This window comes from Diplotaxodon limnothrissa, linkage group LG7 (assembly GCF_057381915.1).
Source record: "Diplotaxodon limnothrissa isolate DT_005_m linkage group LG7, D_limnothrissa_male_GT1.1, whole genome shotgun sequence".
NCBI classification, from domain to species: domain Eukaryota; kingdom Metazoa; phylum Chordata; class Actinopteri; order Cichliformes; family Cichlidae; genus Diplotaxodon; species Diplotaxodon limnothrissa.
In genome coordinates, this window is record NC_140602.1 from 22231006 (window position 1) to 22252831 (window position 21826).

General features: G+C 40.8%; 1 protein-coding gene across 1 annotated transcript; it reads left to right on the forward strand.

Moving 5' to 3' along the window:
- Positions 1-1994: 1994 nt before the first annotated feature.
- On the forward strand, positions 1995-19226 carry oaz2a (ornithine decarboxylase antizyme 2a). Its single transcript, XM_085359436.1, is given in 6 exon segments — positions 1995-2182; positions 13096-13162; positions 13164-13244; positions 15055-15227; positions 16289-16374; positions 17392-19226. Coding segments are annotated over 6 exon segments (651 nt in total). The 5' UTR covers positions 1995-2072; the 3' UTR covers positions 17526-19226.
- The last annotated feature ends 2600 nt before the right edge of the window (positions 19227-21826 follow it).

Here is a 21826-nt window from a genome sequence, read left to right on the forward strand (position 1 = left end):
TTAGTTTAATTCTGGCAACGCTGCATTTTGCCTGTGTGTAAAGTCGGTGACTTTCTTTTCTTAAAAGAGCTTGTAAGCAGAAACTTTAGTCAGGGCCTGAATAAGGTAATCCTGAAGAGTATTGATTTAAAAAGAATAAAAACTAAGAGTTTTGGTCAGTCTCTTTGGGAAAACAACTCAAGAAATACTAAATGTATATAAAGATAATTGAAGGACATTTAAACTACATTTTAAACTATAATATTCCACAATATTATCAGGCAAATGTTTTAAACCTGCACTTAAGTAAATGTAGAGGCATCATAACTAGTTAAAAACAGATATGCTCTAGTCTATAAATGTACATTAATTTCTTCAGACAGGATACACACTGGATGAGTGAAACCTGACCCTAATAAATTAACCTGAGTAACTCTAACCCCAGACTTTATTATAAGGCCAAATTTAAATCCGATGGAGTTTCAAAGTGTCACTGCACACCAGCTCGTACTAGCACATGTTTCCAGAGGGACTTTGATGGTGAGATATGTCATGATGTCTCAAACTCCCCCTCTGCTTACTGGTTAAGCAAACGTATTTAACCTCCTAGGACCTGGCGTCCACATATGTGAACATCACATTTTGGGTTATTTAGACCAAAATACTCAATTTTGCTCTACAAGGGCCTGATATCCACTTACGAGGACGTTATACTGCTACTGTTCTATCAAAATTTTAAACGAATATCCTCATATGTGGCTCTGATTTTTCATAAAAACAACAATAAGGTAAAAAAAAAAAATCTGGTAATTCTTTGTTTTTACATTAATTGGGCCCCAATATGCCCAAATATCAAAGAAAAATTTAAAATGCAGAGTTCGGGTCTTAGGAGGTTAATGCAAATATAGTCATTGGTTGGAAAAAATAGTGGTTACTTATGTTAAACTGGAGAATTTTTCTTTGTGTGCTTCTTATGTAACTGGCTGGGCAAGGAGAGGAGAGAACCTGCTAGTGTGCGTGCTTTACCTTTAACGTCAGTGTTATTTACATGTCAGGGCGCACCTTTGCGGTATAACTGGTTTGAGCGAGCTGTCGGAAAACACGAAAATAAGCTTCTTATCTGATGAGCACTTTTGTTTGAATCATTTTTACACATACACTGGAGGGTGAGACTTCAGAGAAGACATTTTTAAATTTTAGTTTTTTATTCCCTTTGCTGTTTTTTTTTTTTTTTAAATCAGGGATCATTTCTTTCCTCTTGTCTTTCTTGTTTTCTCTTTCCCCTCATCCCCCGAAGAATTTGCAGCAGGTGGCCGCCTCTTCCTGAGCCTGCTGCTGCTGGAGGTGTCTTCCTGTTAAAAGGCAGTTTTTACTTCCCCACTGTTGCCAAGTGATGGCTCATAAGGGGGCTTGGTTGTTAAGAATTTCTCCAGAATACTGTAGGATGTACCTTACAGTAGAGATTTTTCCTTAATAAATAAAATCATTATTTAGAAACTGCATTTTGTATTTACTCAGGTTATATTTGTTTAGAATTAAAATTTGTTTGATGATCTGAAACACGTAACTAAGCTTAATTTCCAACAGAAAAGAAAGAAGAAAATAGGGCGAATACTTTTTAGACAGATCTATAGGCGTGTAAGGACGTTAAAAATCTTCTTTAAAACATCCATATGTGAAAAACTTAAAATGTCTTAGGAAAGATAAGTAACAAGTGAGAAAACTTGAGGAATATTGCTAAAATTGCTCCTCGGCTCTTTGGCCTATGTCTTACAAAAAAGGTGAATTAAGGGAAGGAAGCAGAATAAAAACAAAGAAACAGAAATGACACATCACGACTCTCATTTAATTTCATCCGTGATTAGTTTTATTCGGCGCTTTAGTCTGTTTTTGTCGGTTTGTTCACTTTGTTTTTGTTGAGCTGGGGGGAAAAAAAACCTGCGAAGAATACCCATGATGCCTCGCGCGACTATAAAAGCGCCGTGTTTCGTTTGCGGGCTGCAGCAGTGTAGTTGTACCGTCGGGTGGTGCTTTCATCTACAGAAAGTGGAACTACAGACTTAACAAACACCAAGTTTGCTCCGAGTCCCCGAATGGTGAATACATCTGCGGAGTTTTTGTTGAACAGTGATTGCTTCGGTTGTCATAAAAGAAGTAAATATCCGCGTTTCCTCGAAGCCATCATGTTGAACACCGAGGAAAGGTATGAGGATGTTTGTTTTTCTTTATCGACATACTGAAAGCAGATGTTTGCGCTGCTGTCAGCTGCTCATATTAACGCTGTCTCTGTGTTAAAGGCGCTTAGTTTGTAAAACAAAAACAAACAAACAACCAACTAGTTAGCACGGAGCTCAGTTAGCAAGGCTGGAAGCATCTAGAAATGATTCCCCTGACAGATGTCGAGCCACTGTAAACACAAGGAGCTGAAGGTTTTAGGTTTATGATATTTACCGAGCAGGTTAATGGCGAATTTTATTACCGTCTTTAAAAAATAAGCAGGACGAGTTCACCCAGACGTTTCTAACAGTGTTAAAGCTGCTTTATGCCACATTTACACGGTATTTTTCCCGCTGTATAAAGCAGGTAAGCATCCACTAACTGTGAGCTATACGTGAATTCAATTGTACGCTGTTTTATTGTTGGAGGTGGAGGTCTTTAAGGCCGTGAAAGCCCCCTTACACCACTTTTTAGCTTTCTTCCGGGAGCAAACAAGTTGATTCTTGTTATTGAAAATATAGGAACTATAGGCCTGCATCTGCACCTTTTTTTTTTTTAAATTTGTGTTTTGTGCTTAGTGTTTCTTCCTTAGTCGCTAGAAGTTAATGAGCTCCAACTGTGAAATTTTCTTAAAAAAACAAACAAACAGCCAGACCCAGACTATTTTAGTTGGTTCACAGATTTCATATAGTTCATATTAATTTTTTAATCCAACTCCTTAAGTGATTACATTTCCGGATGTAATGTACTCCTCACCTTATTTCAGTAGAAAGTTAGTAGCCCTAACAGATTATTGAAGGCATTTTTCCAGCTAATTATTTATTTGGATATTTGCTGTTTCCAATCCTGGAATCATTTAGATGACTTAGTTTTCCTCCACTTCTAATAATATCACTGTTTTAATTGAATAATAGAAACATCTCGTTTTATAAGCTGATAAGGTCTTTATTGGGGGAACCTCATGACATTTTTCCTAATGGGGAGTTCACCTACTATTAAGTAACTGAGCAGATTTGTAGGAAGCAAGATGCCTTTTAGCTGGAAAATAATCAGTGCTCTCTGGTGGACAAACCATGTATTGGAGATACTACTGTTTTTTTTCTTCTTGTTTTTCTTTCATGAACTCTGATATTTTTCCTTATTACCCAACACATGCACTGATTTATTTCTGTGTAGACTGCCAGGGTGTCAGCTAAGTCTCACTGAACTGTGGGAAGTCTGGACAGTTATTTTGACTTTATCAAAAATAAAAATAACAATTAGTGGCAGCGTGTGTGGTTTTGTTTGTGCCTGGTTTTCCCCACCTCTGTGTGCATAGTGATATGCAAGCGCTAAGAGAATTATATTATCTTCACTTTATCTGGAGTGTGTAGTACAGTGGCTGTTCAGTGAGTGTTTACACTGGTGGTGTTTTGCACCTTATGTTCCTGCTATTGCATCATCATAGTCCTACAGGGATTTGGTGTCTTGTCTTTTGTTATGCAGCACCCACCTGTTTAACCCTTGTTGGGAGTGATTACAATGTTAGACGTTAAATAACTATTTGACCTTTTGGTTAAATGAGCATTTGCAGCATTTAATTGTAGCCTGTGTGTTTTCTTTGTATGCCTCTGCCCTCAAACAAAAAGAGAGCGAAACAAGGCCTGTTTTTGTCCTGTGTGTTTATCATCTGACACGCAGAGCAGGGAGAAGGCAGAGGTCCATTGATGCTGTGAGCCAGAGCAGTGACTATATTAGCTCTCTGACTGCTATGGCCTCGTCAGCAGAAGGCATGCACTGGCCTACATTAGAGCAGTTGCATAACCCCATTCTCTCCCCTGGTTCACTTCCCAAGAATCAATGGAATCTGCATGTGGAAAGTGTCTAGGAGTGCATTCACTCGGAAACGGCTGGACTTTCTAACCTGTGCTACCTGAGTGCACTAAGTGCCTTTTTAATTCAGTGGTTCTGGGCTCTGCGCTGTTTGCTGGTATATCCTGGATCAGTCATGTTCAATATTTCGTAACAAAGCCAAAACTGTGCCAAGCAGCATCAGCTGACATCTGGCTTTAACAGCCGCCGGTTTTATAGTTGTCCGCAGGGAGTTGGTTACATAAACAGGACGAATTCCTAACTGCCAGCATGAAACAGACATTGATGGTTTTGAAGCAGTTGGAGATGAAATGCTTAATCACATAGGTCATTTAGCAGTAATAAGTAGCAGTTATTATTCTTAATTTGTCACGCAAGATTTTTATTTTTTTGCTTTGCTTGTGCTCGCTTCTCAGATTTAAGCATGGAGTATTTTACCACAGTCACTGTCAGCCTGTTACCCACAGGGTTTGAACTGTTGGCTGGACTAAGCATGAGATTGAAGATGGAGATTGTGATGAGAAAGGTTGCTTAATTTGTTTATTAATTACAGCTTAATTACACCCCCAGCTAATGCGGGGGTGGGCAACTCCAGGCCTCGAGGGCCGGTGTCCTGCAGGTTTTGGATATTACTCTGGGTCAACACACCTGAATCACATGATTAGTTTGTTACCAAGCATCTGGAGAACTTCAGGACATGTTGAGGAGGTAATTTAGCCATTTGAATCGGCTGTGTTGGATCACACATCTAAAACCATCTAAAACCTGCAGGACACCGGCCCTCGAGGCCTGGAGTTGCCCAGCCCTGTGCTAATGTCATTTTTGGGGGGGTCACACTGAGTAAAAAAAAAAAAAGCTGATTCATTAAATTTTGGGCATTTTAAATGTCAGAAAGTTGGATTATCCACAATATGCTCATTGGCTAGTGGCAGTCAGTTGTTAGCTATTGCATTTTCTTGATTTATGGTGTCACTGGATATTATGCTCTTGCAGCTGCGGACACCTTTTTTCGTTAGATTCACATTTCAAATATGCAAGTATGTCAGTGAGAGTGGCTCATTGGAAAATGCTCTGCCTTTACCTACACTAATAAATATATTATTATTGCAAGTGTCAATAAAATTATGTGTATGTAGTATTTATTTTTCTGTGTTCTCAGCCCCACCCCGAAGATCCACCCATGTCTCATCAGATATGATGGTGACGGGGAAAAAACGGTTATTTTGAGGCTTCATATTAGGACCAATGGTTTGTTCAGGTTTGTTACCAGCCCCATTTGCATGGCTGGTATTGATTTCACCTTGTGCGGCTGTATATCGTTGAGAGAACTTGTGGTCCTGTAGATGCCTTTGACTGCTGGCACAATCTCAAATACTTTGGTGGATGTTTGTGTTGGTCTGTTGACTTGTAGATCAACTGATTTTTGTGACTGTGACTGTATCATAAAACTTTACAGGTCTGTAGTTGAAATCAAAAGTAAAAGGTCTGATTATAGATATGGTTTGATAAAGTGGCTGCTGGTGTTTTCTGTCATGAAAGGGGTCTCAAAGTCCCTCTGATTCAGCTGCAGTCTGTGCGCTCTCTGTCAGCCACAGAAATACTGTAGTAGCAGAAAGGCAGGCACTTAATGAGATACCCATCCAATACACAAATGCCCTCAAGTCTTTTGAAGCAGAAACACCCTTTTTGCTGTTGGATAATTGAGTTGATGTTTTATGTCAAACTGCTTGCACAACAGGCATGAGCATGCATACTTTTCCCTTTAGTCATGGTTCAGTTTTGTATGTAATTCTGAACATTTAAGACCATTTGTCATGGATAAAGACAACACTACAAGTATGATAAATCAAGATAGAATTTAATAATGATTTGTATAAAACATAAATGGCCCCACTGTCATTTTTCTGGTTAAAATAGCTCAGTTGCTTAAGGATTGAAGGTCGAGGAGCCAGGACATCTTGTTTCACACTGAACTGTAGAGCTGCTCCAAGGCCCGGTGTGAGATAAATAAGAATTATTTAAACTGTGAATCATCCAAAGGTACTCTAATCCAACAATAAAAAATGTGGAGCAGAAAATTAGCATAATGGGTCATCTTTAAGCAACTGCAATGCTTGAATTCAGTGTTGCAGAGCTGCTAGTGCAGATACAGGCTTTTACACTTGTATCTGAATGCATATCTCATCTTAAATGCACATCCTGTCATTATCATCAGCAGATGCATTCATTAATATATCTGTTATCTTGTTAATATAACAAGCTAAAATCTTCTGATTGTTCGGATTGTGTCCTTCAGCTCTGTTTTGAACTGTGGTTAAATATTGACCTTATGTGTCGTGTTCCTGAGTAACAAAAACGTTACATTTATGTCTCCACTGTACTTCACTGTTTGTCTGATGATTTTACTATGAAACATGTTCAACATACCCAGGATTTATTCACTTTTCTGGCTTTCCCACCCTAAAATCAGAACTGAAGGCAGCAGTCAGACAAAGGTGATCGATAAATGAACCCATGATTTCCCAGTGTAGTTTCTATAAGAGGAGGTGTGACATCATATGACCAGTCAGAAACACAGAAGGGGCTGCTGCTAGCAGAGCAGCTAATTTTTAATTTTTTAATTTTTTTTTTTTTTACACATAACTGTAATGCACAAAGTGCTGTATGATATTCTGAGCTTCAAGCACTTTAGACAGTGAGATGGGAAAAGAGATGGTATACCCGTAACTCCAGCATATCTGAAACCAGGAAGGAAATCTGGTAAAAATACTGTGCAAGATAAGACTTGTGAGTATCATAGCTCTACCTTTAAGACACGGGACAATCTGATAGATTACAGTAAATGACTGTTTAGATGTTCAGCCCAGATTGCTTTTAACAGTCTGAGAGCCAAAACAAATCAAGGTTCATTTTGTATTCAGTAGTAACTTGACCAACAATTTGATGACTGCTAAGTTGCGCACGTAGGGAAGTAACATGTGAAACAAACAGAACTTAAGAACGCATTCTCAGAAAATCATCGCAATTCAGGTTTGTTTTTCATGATGTTTGCAGAAAAGGTTATTGAGATTGGTCCAACTGTTACGGAGAAATGGGGTACAGACATCTATATAGATAATACACCATTTAAAATGAATCTTGGGTTAAATCTGAAGTTTCTAGCACCGCTTCAGCACATACAGTTTAGGTGCAGGGGTCAGTTCTATGTTTTGGCAGAGACGCCTCCTTTCACGCTGACGTTTCAGAGCACGTGTGCCTTTCCTGTTTCTCGATATTTCTCCGACATGTTGCTCTGACAGACTTACTGGTGTCGGCAAAAGTCTAAGGACTGTCCTTATTTTCCTACAGTAAATAGTTGTCCATGTGTAAGACCTAAAGCCCTTTCCCAAAGCTTTTCTGGAGCCAGGAAGCTTGTTTATGTTCAGTGTGGATTTGAGTCGAGTCGTTTTCCATGACTAATCTTGTAATTACAGCGTTAAAAGTTGGTTTGGTGTGTCTTGGGCTTCTTGGAGGACCTGCCAGAAAGCTTCCTGTTTTGGTTGAGTTGTGTGTTTTTTGGCTTTTAGCCAAACTCTGGATCAACTGCCTGTCCAACCCGAGGTATTCATCCCCGTGAAACAATTCACCTGAATCAGTTCTCATAACAACTTGCACCTCAGGAAGCGCAAACTGGCAGTGCAAGCGTTCATCCGCTTTAAAAATAAAATAATAAATTCTCTTGAATACAAACATACTCTCACCAGTCCTGCCAAAATGATGATAACGCATCTCTCTGCAATACACAGATGATCCTCACTAGCAACTTAATGCAGCACAGGCTTGTGAACGTGCTCAGTCTTCACATTAATGGTCTACAGAGCATAAAGTCAACCTTCTGGAAAAATGTAAACTAAATGGTGTTTTTGTCACTTGTGATTTGTTGGGAGACGACTAAAGGCCACAGCCCTTCAGCTTGAGTGGCATATTGGGATAGGAGGGTGTAGAGGAGGGTGTTTAGAGTGTGGCTGAAATGTCAGAGGACAAGAGCGTTGGCTTTCAAAACAAGCTGGCATTTCCATCAAGGGCAGACTGTCTGAAAGGGAAGATGGAAAAAGAAGCCTGCCTTGGCATCTTGCTCTCTCTCCCTCCATCTGTGTCCTACCTGTTGACCCAAATACAGTCGGTATCAGTTTTGTTTCTGTGGAATCGACATGCTCTATTGATGAAGAGTCTATGACCAATTTTTATAGATTACGTAACGATTATTTAAAGAAACTGAGTAACCTCCAGTTAGAGGGTCCTAAAATTTTACCCACTATAATGCACTGGCACATTTCCTGTGCACAGCTAAGCACAAATAATGAGACGAGCAAACAGAGGGTGTGTGCAGCAGACATGAACAGGCATAATACGCTTTGTTTTCCATTGCTCTGTAGCTCTGTACATCAGGTCGTGGGGGTAACCTGTTTGGTCTGCAGGGAAACTGTGGCACCTCCCTCTCATGAAAGGCACATGCTTGTTTGATACATGTGACTGTTCTGTTGCACATGACTTGGATATGTGTGTATACTTGCAAACAGATCAGTCCATCTGATGCATGTTTAAGAGAGAACGTGTCAGGTTTCACTGGCAATCGGGGACAGAATTGAGTCAGGCGCTGTTGCATAGCTGTCTACCTAAAGTTTGACGCCATGAGGACCGGGAGCCCTCCCCGTGTCCCAGCCCGACTCTGGCAGCGCCGGCCGTCTGCCAACGTCTGGTGTGAGATGCACGACTGTAACTCGAAACGCAGACCATGCTTGTTTCCGAAAGCCATGAAGGCTATTTGCAGAGGTGTTTACAGATCATGCGCTTGTTTATGATACATTCCCTCCACTGCATGTGGTGGCTCTTTGAAGCTGTAATAAATCATCGGCTTTAATTCTGTCAGTGACAGACTCGCTGTAAACAAACAGCCCGTGGAGGAGAGTCCATGAACTGGAGCTCAATACGAGCAATTTAAGAGTTTGTAGCTGGTTTGCATCACATGATTGATATTCAGACATTTGTGATTTTAATTTACTTTGAATTAGGGCTGGGCCATATCACATACCGTTCACGGTAATACCGGTATAATGTTAGGCAATGATAAGAAAATGAAATATCGCTATAAAATCTGGGTAAAACGCGCATGCGCAGTGCCTTTGTTTACATATGCACATGGCGGCGACGCTGAATGAGAAGAGCGTTTAATGAAACGGATGAACCAGAATTGGTTTGTAAAAATGCTGCAACTTCAGTGGTGTGGAACTGGTTTAGCTTTCGTCCATCAGATACACAACAAAGCACTATTTTTGGTAGAGCATGCTAGTGGGCCGTTGTTATTACCGTATTTTTTGGAAAATATGGCACACTTAAAATCAATCCTTTGAGTTTTCTGAAAATCGACAGTGCCCCTTATAATCCCGTGTGCCTTATGTATGAATTCTGATTGTGTTTACTGACCTCGAAACGATTTTATGTCGTACACGGCGCTCGGAAATTTGTCAAATGTTTCAGTACGACTTTGCTAAGCTACAAAGCCGCACCGCTTGATGGATTGTCGGAGCATTACGGCTATCGTAGGCAGGAGCCTCGCGGAGTGATACGTACTGTGCTTCAACATAATATTACCGTATTGTATGTGTATAACCTCTTTTTAAGTTTTGTGGATATTATACATGGTTATGCTGAGGATATGTTGGACAATTTCCACTGGAAATGCCTTTTGGTTAAACTGTCAACAAGGAATTTACATTTGCACTGCAAATTTTTTATATAACTTTAATGCACTTAAAAAAAGCTGCTTGTGTAAGTGAAAATACATTCATGGGTTTTGTTTGGTTTTTTTTGCACTAATAAAGTTGTGGAGTTGTAAAGTATTTTGTGTACAGGGAGTGCAGAATTATTAGGCAAATGAGTATTTTGTCCACATCATCCTCTTCATGCATGTTGTCCTACTCCAAGCTGTATAGGCTCGAAAGCCTACTACCAATTAAGCATATTAGGTGATGTGCATCTCTGTAATGAGAAGGGGTGTGGTCTAATGACATCAACACCCTATATCAGGTGTGCATAATTATTAGGCAACTTCCTTTCCATTGGCAAAATGGGTCAAAAGAAGGACTTGACAGGCTCAGAAAAGTCAAAAATAGTGAGATATCTTGCAGAGGGATGCAGCAGTCTCAAAATTGCAACGCTTCTGAAGCGTGATCATCAAACAATCAAGCGTTTCATTCAAAATAGTCAACAGGGTCGCAAGAAGTGTGTGGAAAAACCAAGGCGCAAAATAACTGCCTATGAACTGAGAAAAGTCAAGCGTGCAGCTGCCAAGATGCCACTTGCCACCAGTTTGGCCATATTTCAGAGCTGCAACATCACTGGAGTGCCCAAAAGCACAAGGTGTGCAATACTCAGAGACATGGCCAAGGTAAGAAAGGCTGAAAGTCCGACTCAGACGCCAGCAAGGTGGAGGTGGAGTACTGGTTTGGGCTGGTATCATCAAAGATGAGCTTGTGGGGCCTTTTCGGGTTGAGGATGGAGTCAAGCTCAACTCCCAGTCCTACTGCCAGTTTCTGGAAGACACCTTCTTCAAGCAGTGGTACAGGAAGAAGTCTGCGTCCTTCAAGAAAAACATGATTTTCATGCAGGACAATGCTCCATCACACGCATCCAAGTACTCCACAGCGTGGCTGGCAAGAAAGGGTATAAAAGAAGAAAAACTAATGACATGGCCTCCTTGTTCACCTGATCTGAACCCCATTGAGAACCTGTGGTCCATCATCAAATGTGAGATTTACAAGGAGGGAAAACAGTACACCTCTCTGAACAGTGTCTGGGAGGCTGTGGTTGCTGCTGCACGCAATGTTGATGGTGAACAGATCAAAACACTGACAGAATCCATGGATGGCAGGCTTTTGAGTGTCCTTGCAAAGAAAGGTGGCTATATTGGTCGCTGATTTGTTTTTGTTTTGTTTTTGAATGTCAGAAATGTATATTTGTGAATGTGGAGATGTTATATTGGTGTCACTGGTAAAAATAAATAATTGAAATGGGTATATATTTGTTTTTTGTTAAGTTGCCTAATAATTATGCACAGTAATAGTCACCTGCACACACAGATATCCCCCTAAAATAGCTAAAACTAAAAACAAACTAAAAACTACTTCCAAAAACATTCAGCTTTGATATTAATGAGTTTTTTGGGTTCATTGAGAACATGGTTGTTGTTCAATAATAAAATTATTCCTCAAAAATACAACTTGCCTAATAATTCTGCACTCCCTGTAGTGTCAGTTATATCGTTATCGCAAATTTTCAAATGTATATCGTGATAAATACTTTTGGTCATATCGCCCTGCTCTACTTTGAATTGTGGTAACAGGTTTGAAGCAGTGAAGAACTTTCTATATATAACCATGCAGACCACTGAGTCTCAGGTTAAAGGCCACAGTGTTGCAGTCAGGCTGTTTCTGCTTCTGAGTTTGATGCAAATATACAAAAACGGCTGTAGGAGTTTCTGTTAAGCTATGTTTAATTATGTAATTTAAGTTTCTCTTTTTTCCAAACCTCAAAGAAATGTTAAAACTTACTTTATTTGGCCACATGCATGAGAACCTATATGGGGAAAACTGTATAAAGGCAAAGTTCAGTTCTGGGTTTCTGGCGAAGCACCATCTTTACAACTAGTTGCACCCAGAAACTGCTAGCAACCTCCAGTAATCACATGTCAGAATTCATTCTTCCATAGCAACCACTGGTTGCCAGGGTGCTGCAGACCAGACTCTATGCCTGTGTGACTGAGGCCTTACTGAATGAAGAGAAACTAGCACAGCAAATATCAGATGATCTTGAAGTAGCTCATTATAACAGCGTGAAGTACAGTAGAAGGACACTGGTGACACTTGTTGGGAAATGCTTGTTGTGCTTGCAGTAACATGACCTGTCACAAGCTGATTTCATTTATACCGACTGTGTGAGGAGCCTCAGGAAAAGACAAAAGCGTTGCTAATATTTGGTTGCTGTAAGTGAGACAAATGCAAAAATGTTACCACATTTATATCAGGCCTGTTCAACTCATTATTCTGCTATATTTTATTATTTCTTTAGCTTTTAATTTGTAAAGTTAGTAAAGCAATGTTTATAGCAGCATCAGGCATAATTCTTCACAGTGAAGATTATAGCTGATGGATTTTTACACTGATATCTGATCAGAAGTTGGAATGAAGCATCCTCATTTTTAATGAGCCTAACATCTCTGAGGTAGAATACGTTTTTAAAAAAATTAATAAATGTCAGCAGTGTCAGGTTTTCCACATTCCAGTGTGTCTACTAAGCGTGTTGAGTAATTAAATGCTGAATCACACTTCACAAGGCTTTCCAGTAACCACTTCTCGCCCCTGGGCAGCAGGTTTGACATCCCTGGCTTTAAATGGATCCAACAAACGAGCGGGCAGTATCGTGCTAAATCTCGTTCTGCGAGCTTGTTGCTACAGGTGCTTCATAGTTGCTAGTTATATGAACATGCTTAATGAAGTTAAAATAAGGTGTGTGTGAAGTAACAAGCTAAGAGGTTTACATCAGCAGTGGATCATTAGCCATTAGTCATGAGTGCCCAAGTTTCACTTCTGTCTGTCTGAGTTAGAGATGCCCTGCAGTGTTGTAAGTGCGTGAAAGCATTCCCATAAAACTTCATTTATCTAGCTGTGGTCTTGGTGATTAGTCACTCTGCAGATTTTAATAATGCACTCTGGTTTCTCCTCATTCGCTGATGGTTTCTGTTTTGCTCTGTCAGGTATAAGGGTAGATCAAAGAGCGCCAATCGTTTCCATCCAGTTTAGTTTGGCAGGTTTGCAGCTCTTCATTTAAGTTTCTGTGAAGTACAGTCACAGTAAACAAGAACTTTAAGGCAGGAAACATATGTCTCGAAAACATTTCCATCTCACTATTTTGTGGCAGTTGTAAAAATGTATACAAAATTGTTTTGTTTTTTTTGTTTTTTTTTAATTTACACGAGTATTGAAAAATGTTTCTCCATGCTTCTCTCTGCAGTTCCTGGTTAGGGGGGTCTCTGATGCCATGCTCCATCCCTCAGGCTCCGGGGCCTCTGTGGTGCTCCTGATGCCCCTCACCCACAGCTGAAGATCCCGGGTGGGCGAGGGACGGTCAGGGATCACTCTCTCGGCGTGCTACTGCACAAGGTGAAGGTCCTCAATATTTCACACAGAGCTATAGTCCAATTTTGTAAATCATCTTCTCCACATGTGGCCACTCTAACCAACACACATGCAAAGTGGTGCCATAATGCAGCGGTCCCCAACCCCCGGGCCTCGGACCGGTACCAGTCCGTGAGTCGTTTGGTACTGGGCCGCGAGAGTTGAGGCTCAGGTGTGAAATGTGTGGTTTTCAGGGTTTTTATCGGTTTTCAGCGTTATTTTGTTATCGTTTTTATCGTTAACTCTGTTTTCCTGGGTCTTTTCACGTGTGTTATGAATAAATCATCTTTTTTTTCAGTACCGGTACTAGTTTTATTTTGTTGTATTTTCCCGCGACACCTTAAAGGCCGGTCCGTGAAAATATTGTCGGGCATAAACCGGTCTGTGGCGCAAAAAAGGTTGGGGACCGCTGCCATAATGCATGCAAAATATCAGCCTCTTAATGCTGCTGTGGTGAGAGTCCTACATTAGTCATCAGGGTCTTTATTTCAGATTAAATTGGGTTTAATAAAACTGAATGGGGTTTAGGGGGTAAACACTGGGGGAAAGGGTTGGCACGTGTTGCTGTAATTCACTATAAGCTTTTCTGTCATAACTGTTAAGTGCTTCACCGCTCAAGGTCATTTCTGACTCACTGAGCCAAACACAGGAGCGCCTGTCTAACGAGTTATACCCTCATTTCCCAAAGTTGTTTTATTTAAAGCTAAAAAAAAATCCTTTAATCTGCTCGTCTGCACCTGCAGTGGATTTAACAAAATTATTGTAGTCCTCTCTCCCCCGGACATGCTCAAATGGTATGTTTGCCATGCAGAACACAAAAAAGCACCCAAGTGAAAATGTATACTTTTATAGCTGTCTCATATTTGTGAACTTCTTGGGTGGGGTTGCACGCAAACTCACAAACGATAGAGAGGAAACAACAGTGTTTGTGTGTATGTCAGGTTGCTCCCCAAACATGTGACTGACTCTCAGGAGGATTAGAGCTTTAGGATCAGGCAGATCAGTCACAAACTGTCATTAACATCTTCATCTGTGCAGAGTGTGCAGCCCTTTCTAATATTACTGCTTCAGCAACAGCACAGAATGCTGAACGTGTTCACACTTTCACTTCTATTTCGGCACACGAGAGTCATGCATGACTATTTAGAGTGACGCTGCTGATCAAAGGTCCTGAAATGGACAGCATCCTGTGAAGGGCAGCTATTAAAAAACGAACCAAGACTTTACCTTTGCTGTTTGCCATGCTTTGGTTTAGTTTCAGTTTCATGAAACAAAGAGCTGTGCGCCACTAACTTGTTGGTAAAGACAAATGGTTTGCTAGTTCACAGAAGATCACACTTGTCTGCTGCTTCTTTAACCACTTCCTCTTTAACTGGTTTCATTTCAGCACAGTTCTCAGACAGAGAGAAGTCTTCTTCAGACTTTTGCCAAGCTTTCAGCCTCCTGGCATGTTTACACTTGCTGCTTCACCCTCGCACCAAAAGTGACACCACAGCTGGAGGCGTGTGCTGCAGTTTGATGTTTCAGCTTTCGTTCACCCCTCAAACTTTCAAAACGTTGGCATGCACAGCCAGGATAAAGATGTGTACGCGTGGATGTGATATTCCTGCTAGAACTCAGATTCCCAAAAAAACAGAGTAGGAGCTTGAAAATATGCCCCTTTATGGAGGAACCGGGTGGGGGTGGTGTTTGTGTTTATTGTCCTTAGAAAGTGTATCATATAGCATCTCACTCTGGTTTCACAAAGCTGGATTAGGATCTATTCTAAATCTCTTCTTCCTCCCTGTGCCTCCAGGATGAAAAGTTAACTGTGACTCAGGCCTCTTCAGTGAGTGGGAGCTCTACTCTGCTCCGCTTCCACTACCAGCTGAGCGAGCGCCGCTCAGCCGCCTGGGATACAGCTCTATCAGGAGACAGCCTCTTTCTGGAGATTCCTGCTGGACCTTTGGTGGAGGGCAGCAAGGAGGGGTAAGTTCAAGAGGGATATTGTTAGAAAAGCACAAAATGCCAGACCTGACCAACACTGTTCTTTGACAATAAAATGTGACTTTAATAAAGGAGAACAGAGTTTATAAGACGATCTTTTAAGTTCCAACTTTCCTCATTTTATTGTGGTTTAATAAGAAGCCACCCTGCTTTTTATTTGCTGTTGTTAAAACTCTAAACTGTCTCATCAGGAAGAAATTTCTGAGTCATTTTCAGCTTTGCCTCAGATGTGTAGAAGCATTTTAAGCATAATGCAAAACATTGTTTTTGCCTCTTCCTATTCCACTTTTAGTTTCAATGGAAGTTCAGGTTTAAGTTTGGAGGCTGGAGAGAGGAGAGTTTGGGTCCCTCACAGGACACATTTTTCTACATTTGTTATATTTGAACTGTTAGTTATTGTTGGAAACTACAAGATTAGGTTCATTAACCTGTCATTGTTTGTGTTAGAGTACATTTTCTGGCATTTTCGAAACAATTTTTCTTGCTTACTGAATACAAAGTCGTGACATGAAAAAACTGGACACTGTTAAGACAGAAATGGCTTTTGTGAATCTTTCATATTTTACTGAGTCCAGCAGAAAAACGAGCAAAACACAAGCTCTTCTTCTTCTGGAGTTCTGGGTCATAAAGCTGCTTAAATGGGACATTTCTTATGTTGGTCTAGTTTTAGAAATGTTGACATACTGTCCCAGTGTTCTCCACCAGAGCAGGTTTTATGCCAGGATGTAAGTTGTTTATGAGAAGCTATTTATCATGGTGCTTCAAATCTACTACAAATTAAAAGGCTGTGCTAATAAGTTTCTGCTTTTAGAGCCTGGCTTTGTGTTTGTCTGTAATCAATGGTGGGACAGAGTAACCTTGCCTGGTGCAGGCACCCTGCCAGTCCTAAAAACAGCCAGCTTTGCAGCTGCCACTGCATTATTATGTAAAGTTGCAGTGCTTATATAAAAGAGGGGGGGAAAAATACTCTGTGCGTCATCCCCGCTCGTCTCTTCCCTCGCTTAGCGGCTGACTCTGTATCTCTGTGTTCATGTCATCCACAGGCTCACCGTGCTGCTTGAGTTTGCAGAAGAGAAGCTCAAAGTTAACTACGTCTTCCTGTGGTTCCATAAAAACAGAGAGGATCGATGTAAGAGCTCCTGTTATTTTAAAATGCACTTCCCTTGTTCTTTCTGAAGCACGATTTGCCTTTGCCAACCACTGTATACTGATGCAGAGACCTTATCCAGGTGTACAGCCAATAGTAAGAGTGTATAAATACAGTGCTAGTATTCATACGCTATCAGTGCTACTAGTTTTTTGTGTATTCTTAACAGTTACACGTTTGGACAAAGATAACAAGAGTAAATACAACATTTTTAAATGGTTTCATTTATTAAGGGGGAAAAAAAGCCCCCTATGCTTTGGTATGATCTTAAACAGGCCACTCAGTGTGGTGGATCCGAAACAATTCTGCAAACATCAGTGGGAGAAAATTCCTCCACAGCGCCATAAAAGACTCATTGCCAGTTATCACAAACGCTTGATTACAGTTTTTGTTGCCAAGGGTGGCACAGCCGGTTATTAGGATTAGGGGACAATTACTTTTTCACACAGGGCCAGGTGAGTCTGGATGACTTTTTGGCCTAAATAAATGAAATCATCATTTACTGAGAGGTGCTTATGCACAAAGACTGGACCACTTAGAGTCAAGGTTAACACTCCAACTCAGATCATTTAATATTTGCAGTTCCATTATATTTTCCTATATTAGAAAAGTATTAAAGAAGGAATCTGAGCTAGAATATGAGGCTGGTGTGAGTCTCAGTGTAAATAAAAAGGAGACCTTATCATATGTTGGTTTGAGCAGTATATCCCAGCTCCTTAAAAGATACAAAAACTACTTTTTTGAGGTTTTCTCCAGTGAATTATCAGAAAAATGGATAGAATATCCAGTGTTCCTGTGTCAGATCTTTAAATGGAGCAGTGTTGCTATTGAAATAAGATAGATAGATAAATAGATATAGACATAGGAAAAAAAAAATGAGATGTTTAGCTTCACATTCTGAGACGTGGAGTTGGCACAAAATTGATTTGGTTGCAGTTTTTAGGGCTTAAATGTTACCTCAACAAATACACTGAGCGTTCTCCCTCATTTCCTCTCCAGTGTCCATCATCAAGACGTTCCACTACATGGGCTTCGAGATGGTGAAGCCGGGTAACCCCATGGTACCTGCCCGGCCTGATTTGGCCTTCATGGTTTACTCTCTGGAGAACAGCAGCAGCTCTGACGAGGAGTGACTGTCACATTATCCCTGACGCCTCCCTTTCCCACCCTCACCCCCCTCTCCTCTCCTTTCCACCGTTTTTATTTCCTCTTCAAACAATCGAACCTGCCTCAACTTTCCCTCTGACACACCTCTCCTCCCCCTCCTCTACGAGGTGTCACTTTTTTTTTCTTCGTTTTTTTTTTCCTTAGACTTATTTTAAGGAGGTGTTCAGGAGCGGCAGCGTGTCTGTGCGAGAGAGCGCAGACACTGCTGCTTCACCCTCCTATCTCCCCTTCTCTGAAGATAACCGTATTGTGAAGAAGCAGCATAGCTTGAACTAAGTTGTCACATGCAACGTGGGGATTTTTTCTTTTCTTTTTTTTTTTTCTTTCCTGCTTCCTCTCTCGGCCACATTGTTTATGCTGCGGTTGACAGGACAACCAACTGCTGGACATCCAGGAGAATGTTAAAGTTCAACATATCTCTCCTGACAGCTTGTAACGTTGCAGAAAGGAGACTTTGTGTTTTTGTGTGCTGTTTATCTTAAAGCTGTGTTGATGGGGGAAGCCTGGGGTGTGGTATGGTTTTACTTTATAATATAGACGATGATCTGTTACATTTAGCATTAAACACATGTAAACGTTTCTTTAATCTTCCTCAAATGTGTCGAGGCATCATTCCAGCACGTCACTCACACTTCTTCTTTTTTTTTTTCCTGCTGAGCCTGTTCAATGCCATCGCCTTCACCTCTCCCCCGCCCACTAATTATGTCAGTGAGTTGCTAAGAAGCTGGAGAAAGAGACGGCTTCACTTCACAGAAGCAGATCCTCACAATTTGCGATGACATTTAAGTCTGAGCGTCCTGGTTTTCATAGAACGTGACGAGCAGCCATAATTTGTGCGTTTTTTTTTTAAGACGTAATTGTCAAACAAGCTGAGCAGACTCGTGTCAGGCATTTCTGATCTGGAGATGTCACATTTTGAGAACAGAACAATCGGCTTTGTGACTCAAATATGATAAAGGTGCAATGAGAGGCCGGAAATGACGCTCGTTCAGTCCCGCAGATTCTTCAGCACCGCCTAAAGTGTTGATCGAAACTGGGTTTTCAGTGCCTCAAGATGCGAGTGCGAATGCTTCTTACACTCAAGTCTTATTGAAGGAATGTGTCCATTTTTCACCCCAGTTTCAGACGCATGTTGTGTGAGAGGAACGTTAGCTCGCCATCGGGGTACAAGCAGGGACTCTTCAGGTGCTTATCCTATATGCAAGAACGGTTAAAACGCAGGCGCTTTTTGTTTTTATTTCTTTTTTCCATTTCAGACTTTGGTTTTATGGTTTTAAGTACTCTGAATAAAACGCCAAAGAATTCAGTTTGTCTGCAGTCAGTTCAAATCCAGCTAATCTGAACCTAGCTTGTGTTTATGTAAAGCAATATTAACCTACATTCCCCACGTCAGCCATACTTCCTGTAACATGACCGTCTGTCCAGTGTCTGGGTGAGATGGGGCAGGGCCTTGTTTTTGTTTTGTTTTTTCTTCTGTGTTCACATCATACCAGTCTTTATTGCTACTGATTGAGCCCTGACTATAAGCTGTTAGGAAATGTCTATATGAAGTTTTCCAGAGGTATATTTTTATGTATATTTCTCTATGGTGATAGTTTTAGGGTTTTACTTTTTGTTCTAACTAGTTGGCAACCATCCAATGACAATCCGCACTTGTATTTCATGCAGGGGGAATCAATAAAGGTTGTTAACTGAAACATGCTTCCTGTTTTCTTTCCTTCAAAGAAACACACATTTTGCTTGCAGAGATGTTAAAATAGGCCATACAAAACATGGATGTTTACTGAAGATATGATAGAAATGATAGAAAAATCTATGGGGAAAAACACCAGTCACTAGTTTAAAGTTATAGTGCGTAAAACCTGAATTTGACTGAATTTGATAAATTTAGCTCATTGTTGGTATGAGAAAGGTGGATTTTATCTTGAGGCAACTGTTGTTGTGATTTGGTGCTATATAAATAAAATTGGTTTGAATCTTTTGCACATTTTAGTTGTAACAAGTGGTTATTTGACTTAATGGCGCCTTTCTGTCGTCTAGAAGCAGCCACTCAAAGAACAGCCGCTCACTGGATGTTTCTCTGTAAAAACCAGAGATGATTGTGCTGGAAAGACCCAGCACAGATCAGCAGTTTCTGAAATATTTGGACCAGAGCCACAGTCGGTCACTTAAATTGCCTTTCTTCCTCATTCTGATGCTGTTTGACCCTCAGCAGGTTCCCTTGACTGTGTCCACATGCCTAAATGCACTGACTTGCTGTAATAGTATAAGCAAAGAAACGCTGCAGAGAAAACAGACAGGAGGCAAGAAGAGCTTTTTAATGTGTGAAACCTTCGTGAACACCGAGACAGTGCAGTGATGAGGCTGATCTGAGCAAGTGAAAGTTTGTTTTTGTTTGTGTTTTTTAATCAGCTGTCAGTAGTTTCAGACAGCCACTGTCACATACACTTATATCCTACAGATCACTGTTGACTCCTCACCAAAAATCGCTACCAGCTCTCAGGTCAGTTGATCAAGAGGACTATTTTCAGCTGTGGTGGGCCTGAGCTGCAAAATACAAAACACTTCCTAAAGCAGAAAACTCAACATTCTGATCTTCACTTTCTTTTCTGTGATAGATTTTCACCATAAGCACAGTAATCTCTGTGAGCTGAACGCAGGCTGTTTCATACATCCAGTTTCAGTTATGTTTCTCACTTCTGTATCTGTATGATGTCAAAAACAGGAGATATCCCTAGCACAGATCTCAGCCACACGTCTTTGGGGGAAGAGTGGCCCATCACACCCGCCATCCCCACCTTCTGTTTGTGTTGGGCAGCCAATCGAGGGAAGCAAAAGGGCTCAAACAGAGGATGAGCTGATATTATACCCTATAACCAGCTGTAAGACTCCCAAATTAACCTCTACACTCCTGTATAGTCTACAAAGTTTTTTCTGTGTGTTCATGTTTAGCTGCTGCTTGAGGCACCATTTAAGTGCTCGTGCTCTTCCATGGCCGACAGCAGCTCGCATGTTAAAATAAAGCTGTGTCACTAATCCCCTGCACTAAACGTCAAGAGTCAGGCTGTCCCCTCCTGGCCTTAATCTTATGTTGGCTTTACGTAAAGTCACCTCAGATGGAGGCAAGTAAGTGGTTACAGCATCAGCTGCACTCACAGCACTTCTCAGAAGCTGCCCATGTACCTGCGTCCTCCCATCTCGGTTTCTAGCACTGGGTAGCGAGTTAAAGTCAGACAGTGGACAGCTAATCCCTTCAGAAAGCATTTAAACTGATGCAGATCGGATGTTCTAATAAAATCTGCTTTTCTGTGCTTCTCTACTCTCACCACTGCAGACAAAAAATACACTTTTTATCAGCTGTTCCGGCCCTTTCTGTCACATTAAGTGATCTTTTTTTTCTCAGTACTTTAAGGGACTAACTGTCTAAGTTTAGGCTCACAAACCTTATATTTATTATCTAGGACTCTTGTAGAGTAGCTTTGCATGATTTGCAGATCAAAACAAGAACTGTCCGAGACCGTGAACCTCCAAGGCTGAAAATTCACTGTGCACAGGAGTGTGTTTATGAATTCCTGGATCTTGTTGTGTGGATTTGCATTAATGTGTGGCATTACTGAAGAACATCAAGATAATGACTTAAATGTTCGTTTTTGTGCTGGCAAAAAATGTCCAAATACTGTAGCTCCAGGATGCCGATGCAAAACTAAAACACTTCCAAGTTCCAAGGCCCCCTTTTCTAAAACTTTCCATGCACATTCTGATATATCTTTTTTGGTAGGCCAGGGAATAAAATGGGACATACGTAACTTATTTTAGAGCCTGTTCTCCAAAACTGCTCTCTTGCTGCAACCCAAAGGCAGCCACGAGAGTAGCAACAGTGACTAAAAAGCTGAAAAGCTGCAGGATGACAGCCTAAAAGATACAAACATCACTATAAAGCTGACTCAAGCTGCAGACTCAACTGATAAATGTCTGGAGGTTCAACAATATTATATCTTCATTAGAGTGTGACTGCCACATATCGATCACAACAAGGAATGCCACAACCATCACGTCCTGATCGACCATCTCTTATCCAGTCTAAACGTAGCATTTCCCCATTTAGCAAATATGAACATATCATTCATTGTGTAATTGCCATCTCCCATTTCATAGCAGTTTAAAGTATCCATTACAACATTCATGCAGAATACATTATGTCCAGCTGTGTTGGCCTAAGACTGAATTTGCTTTAATCCCATATTGATTTTAACTGTAAATCCACATA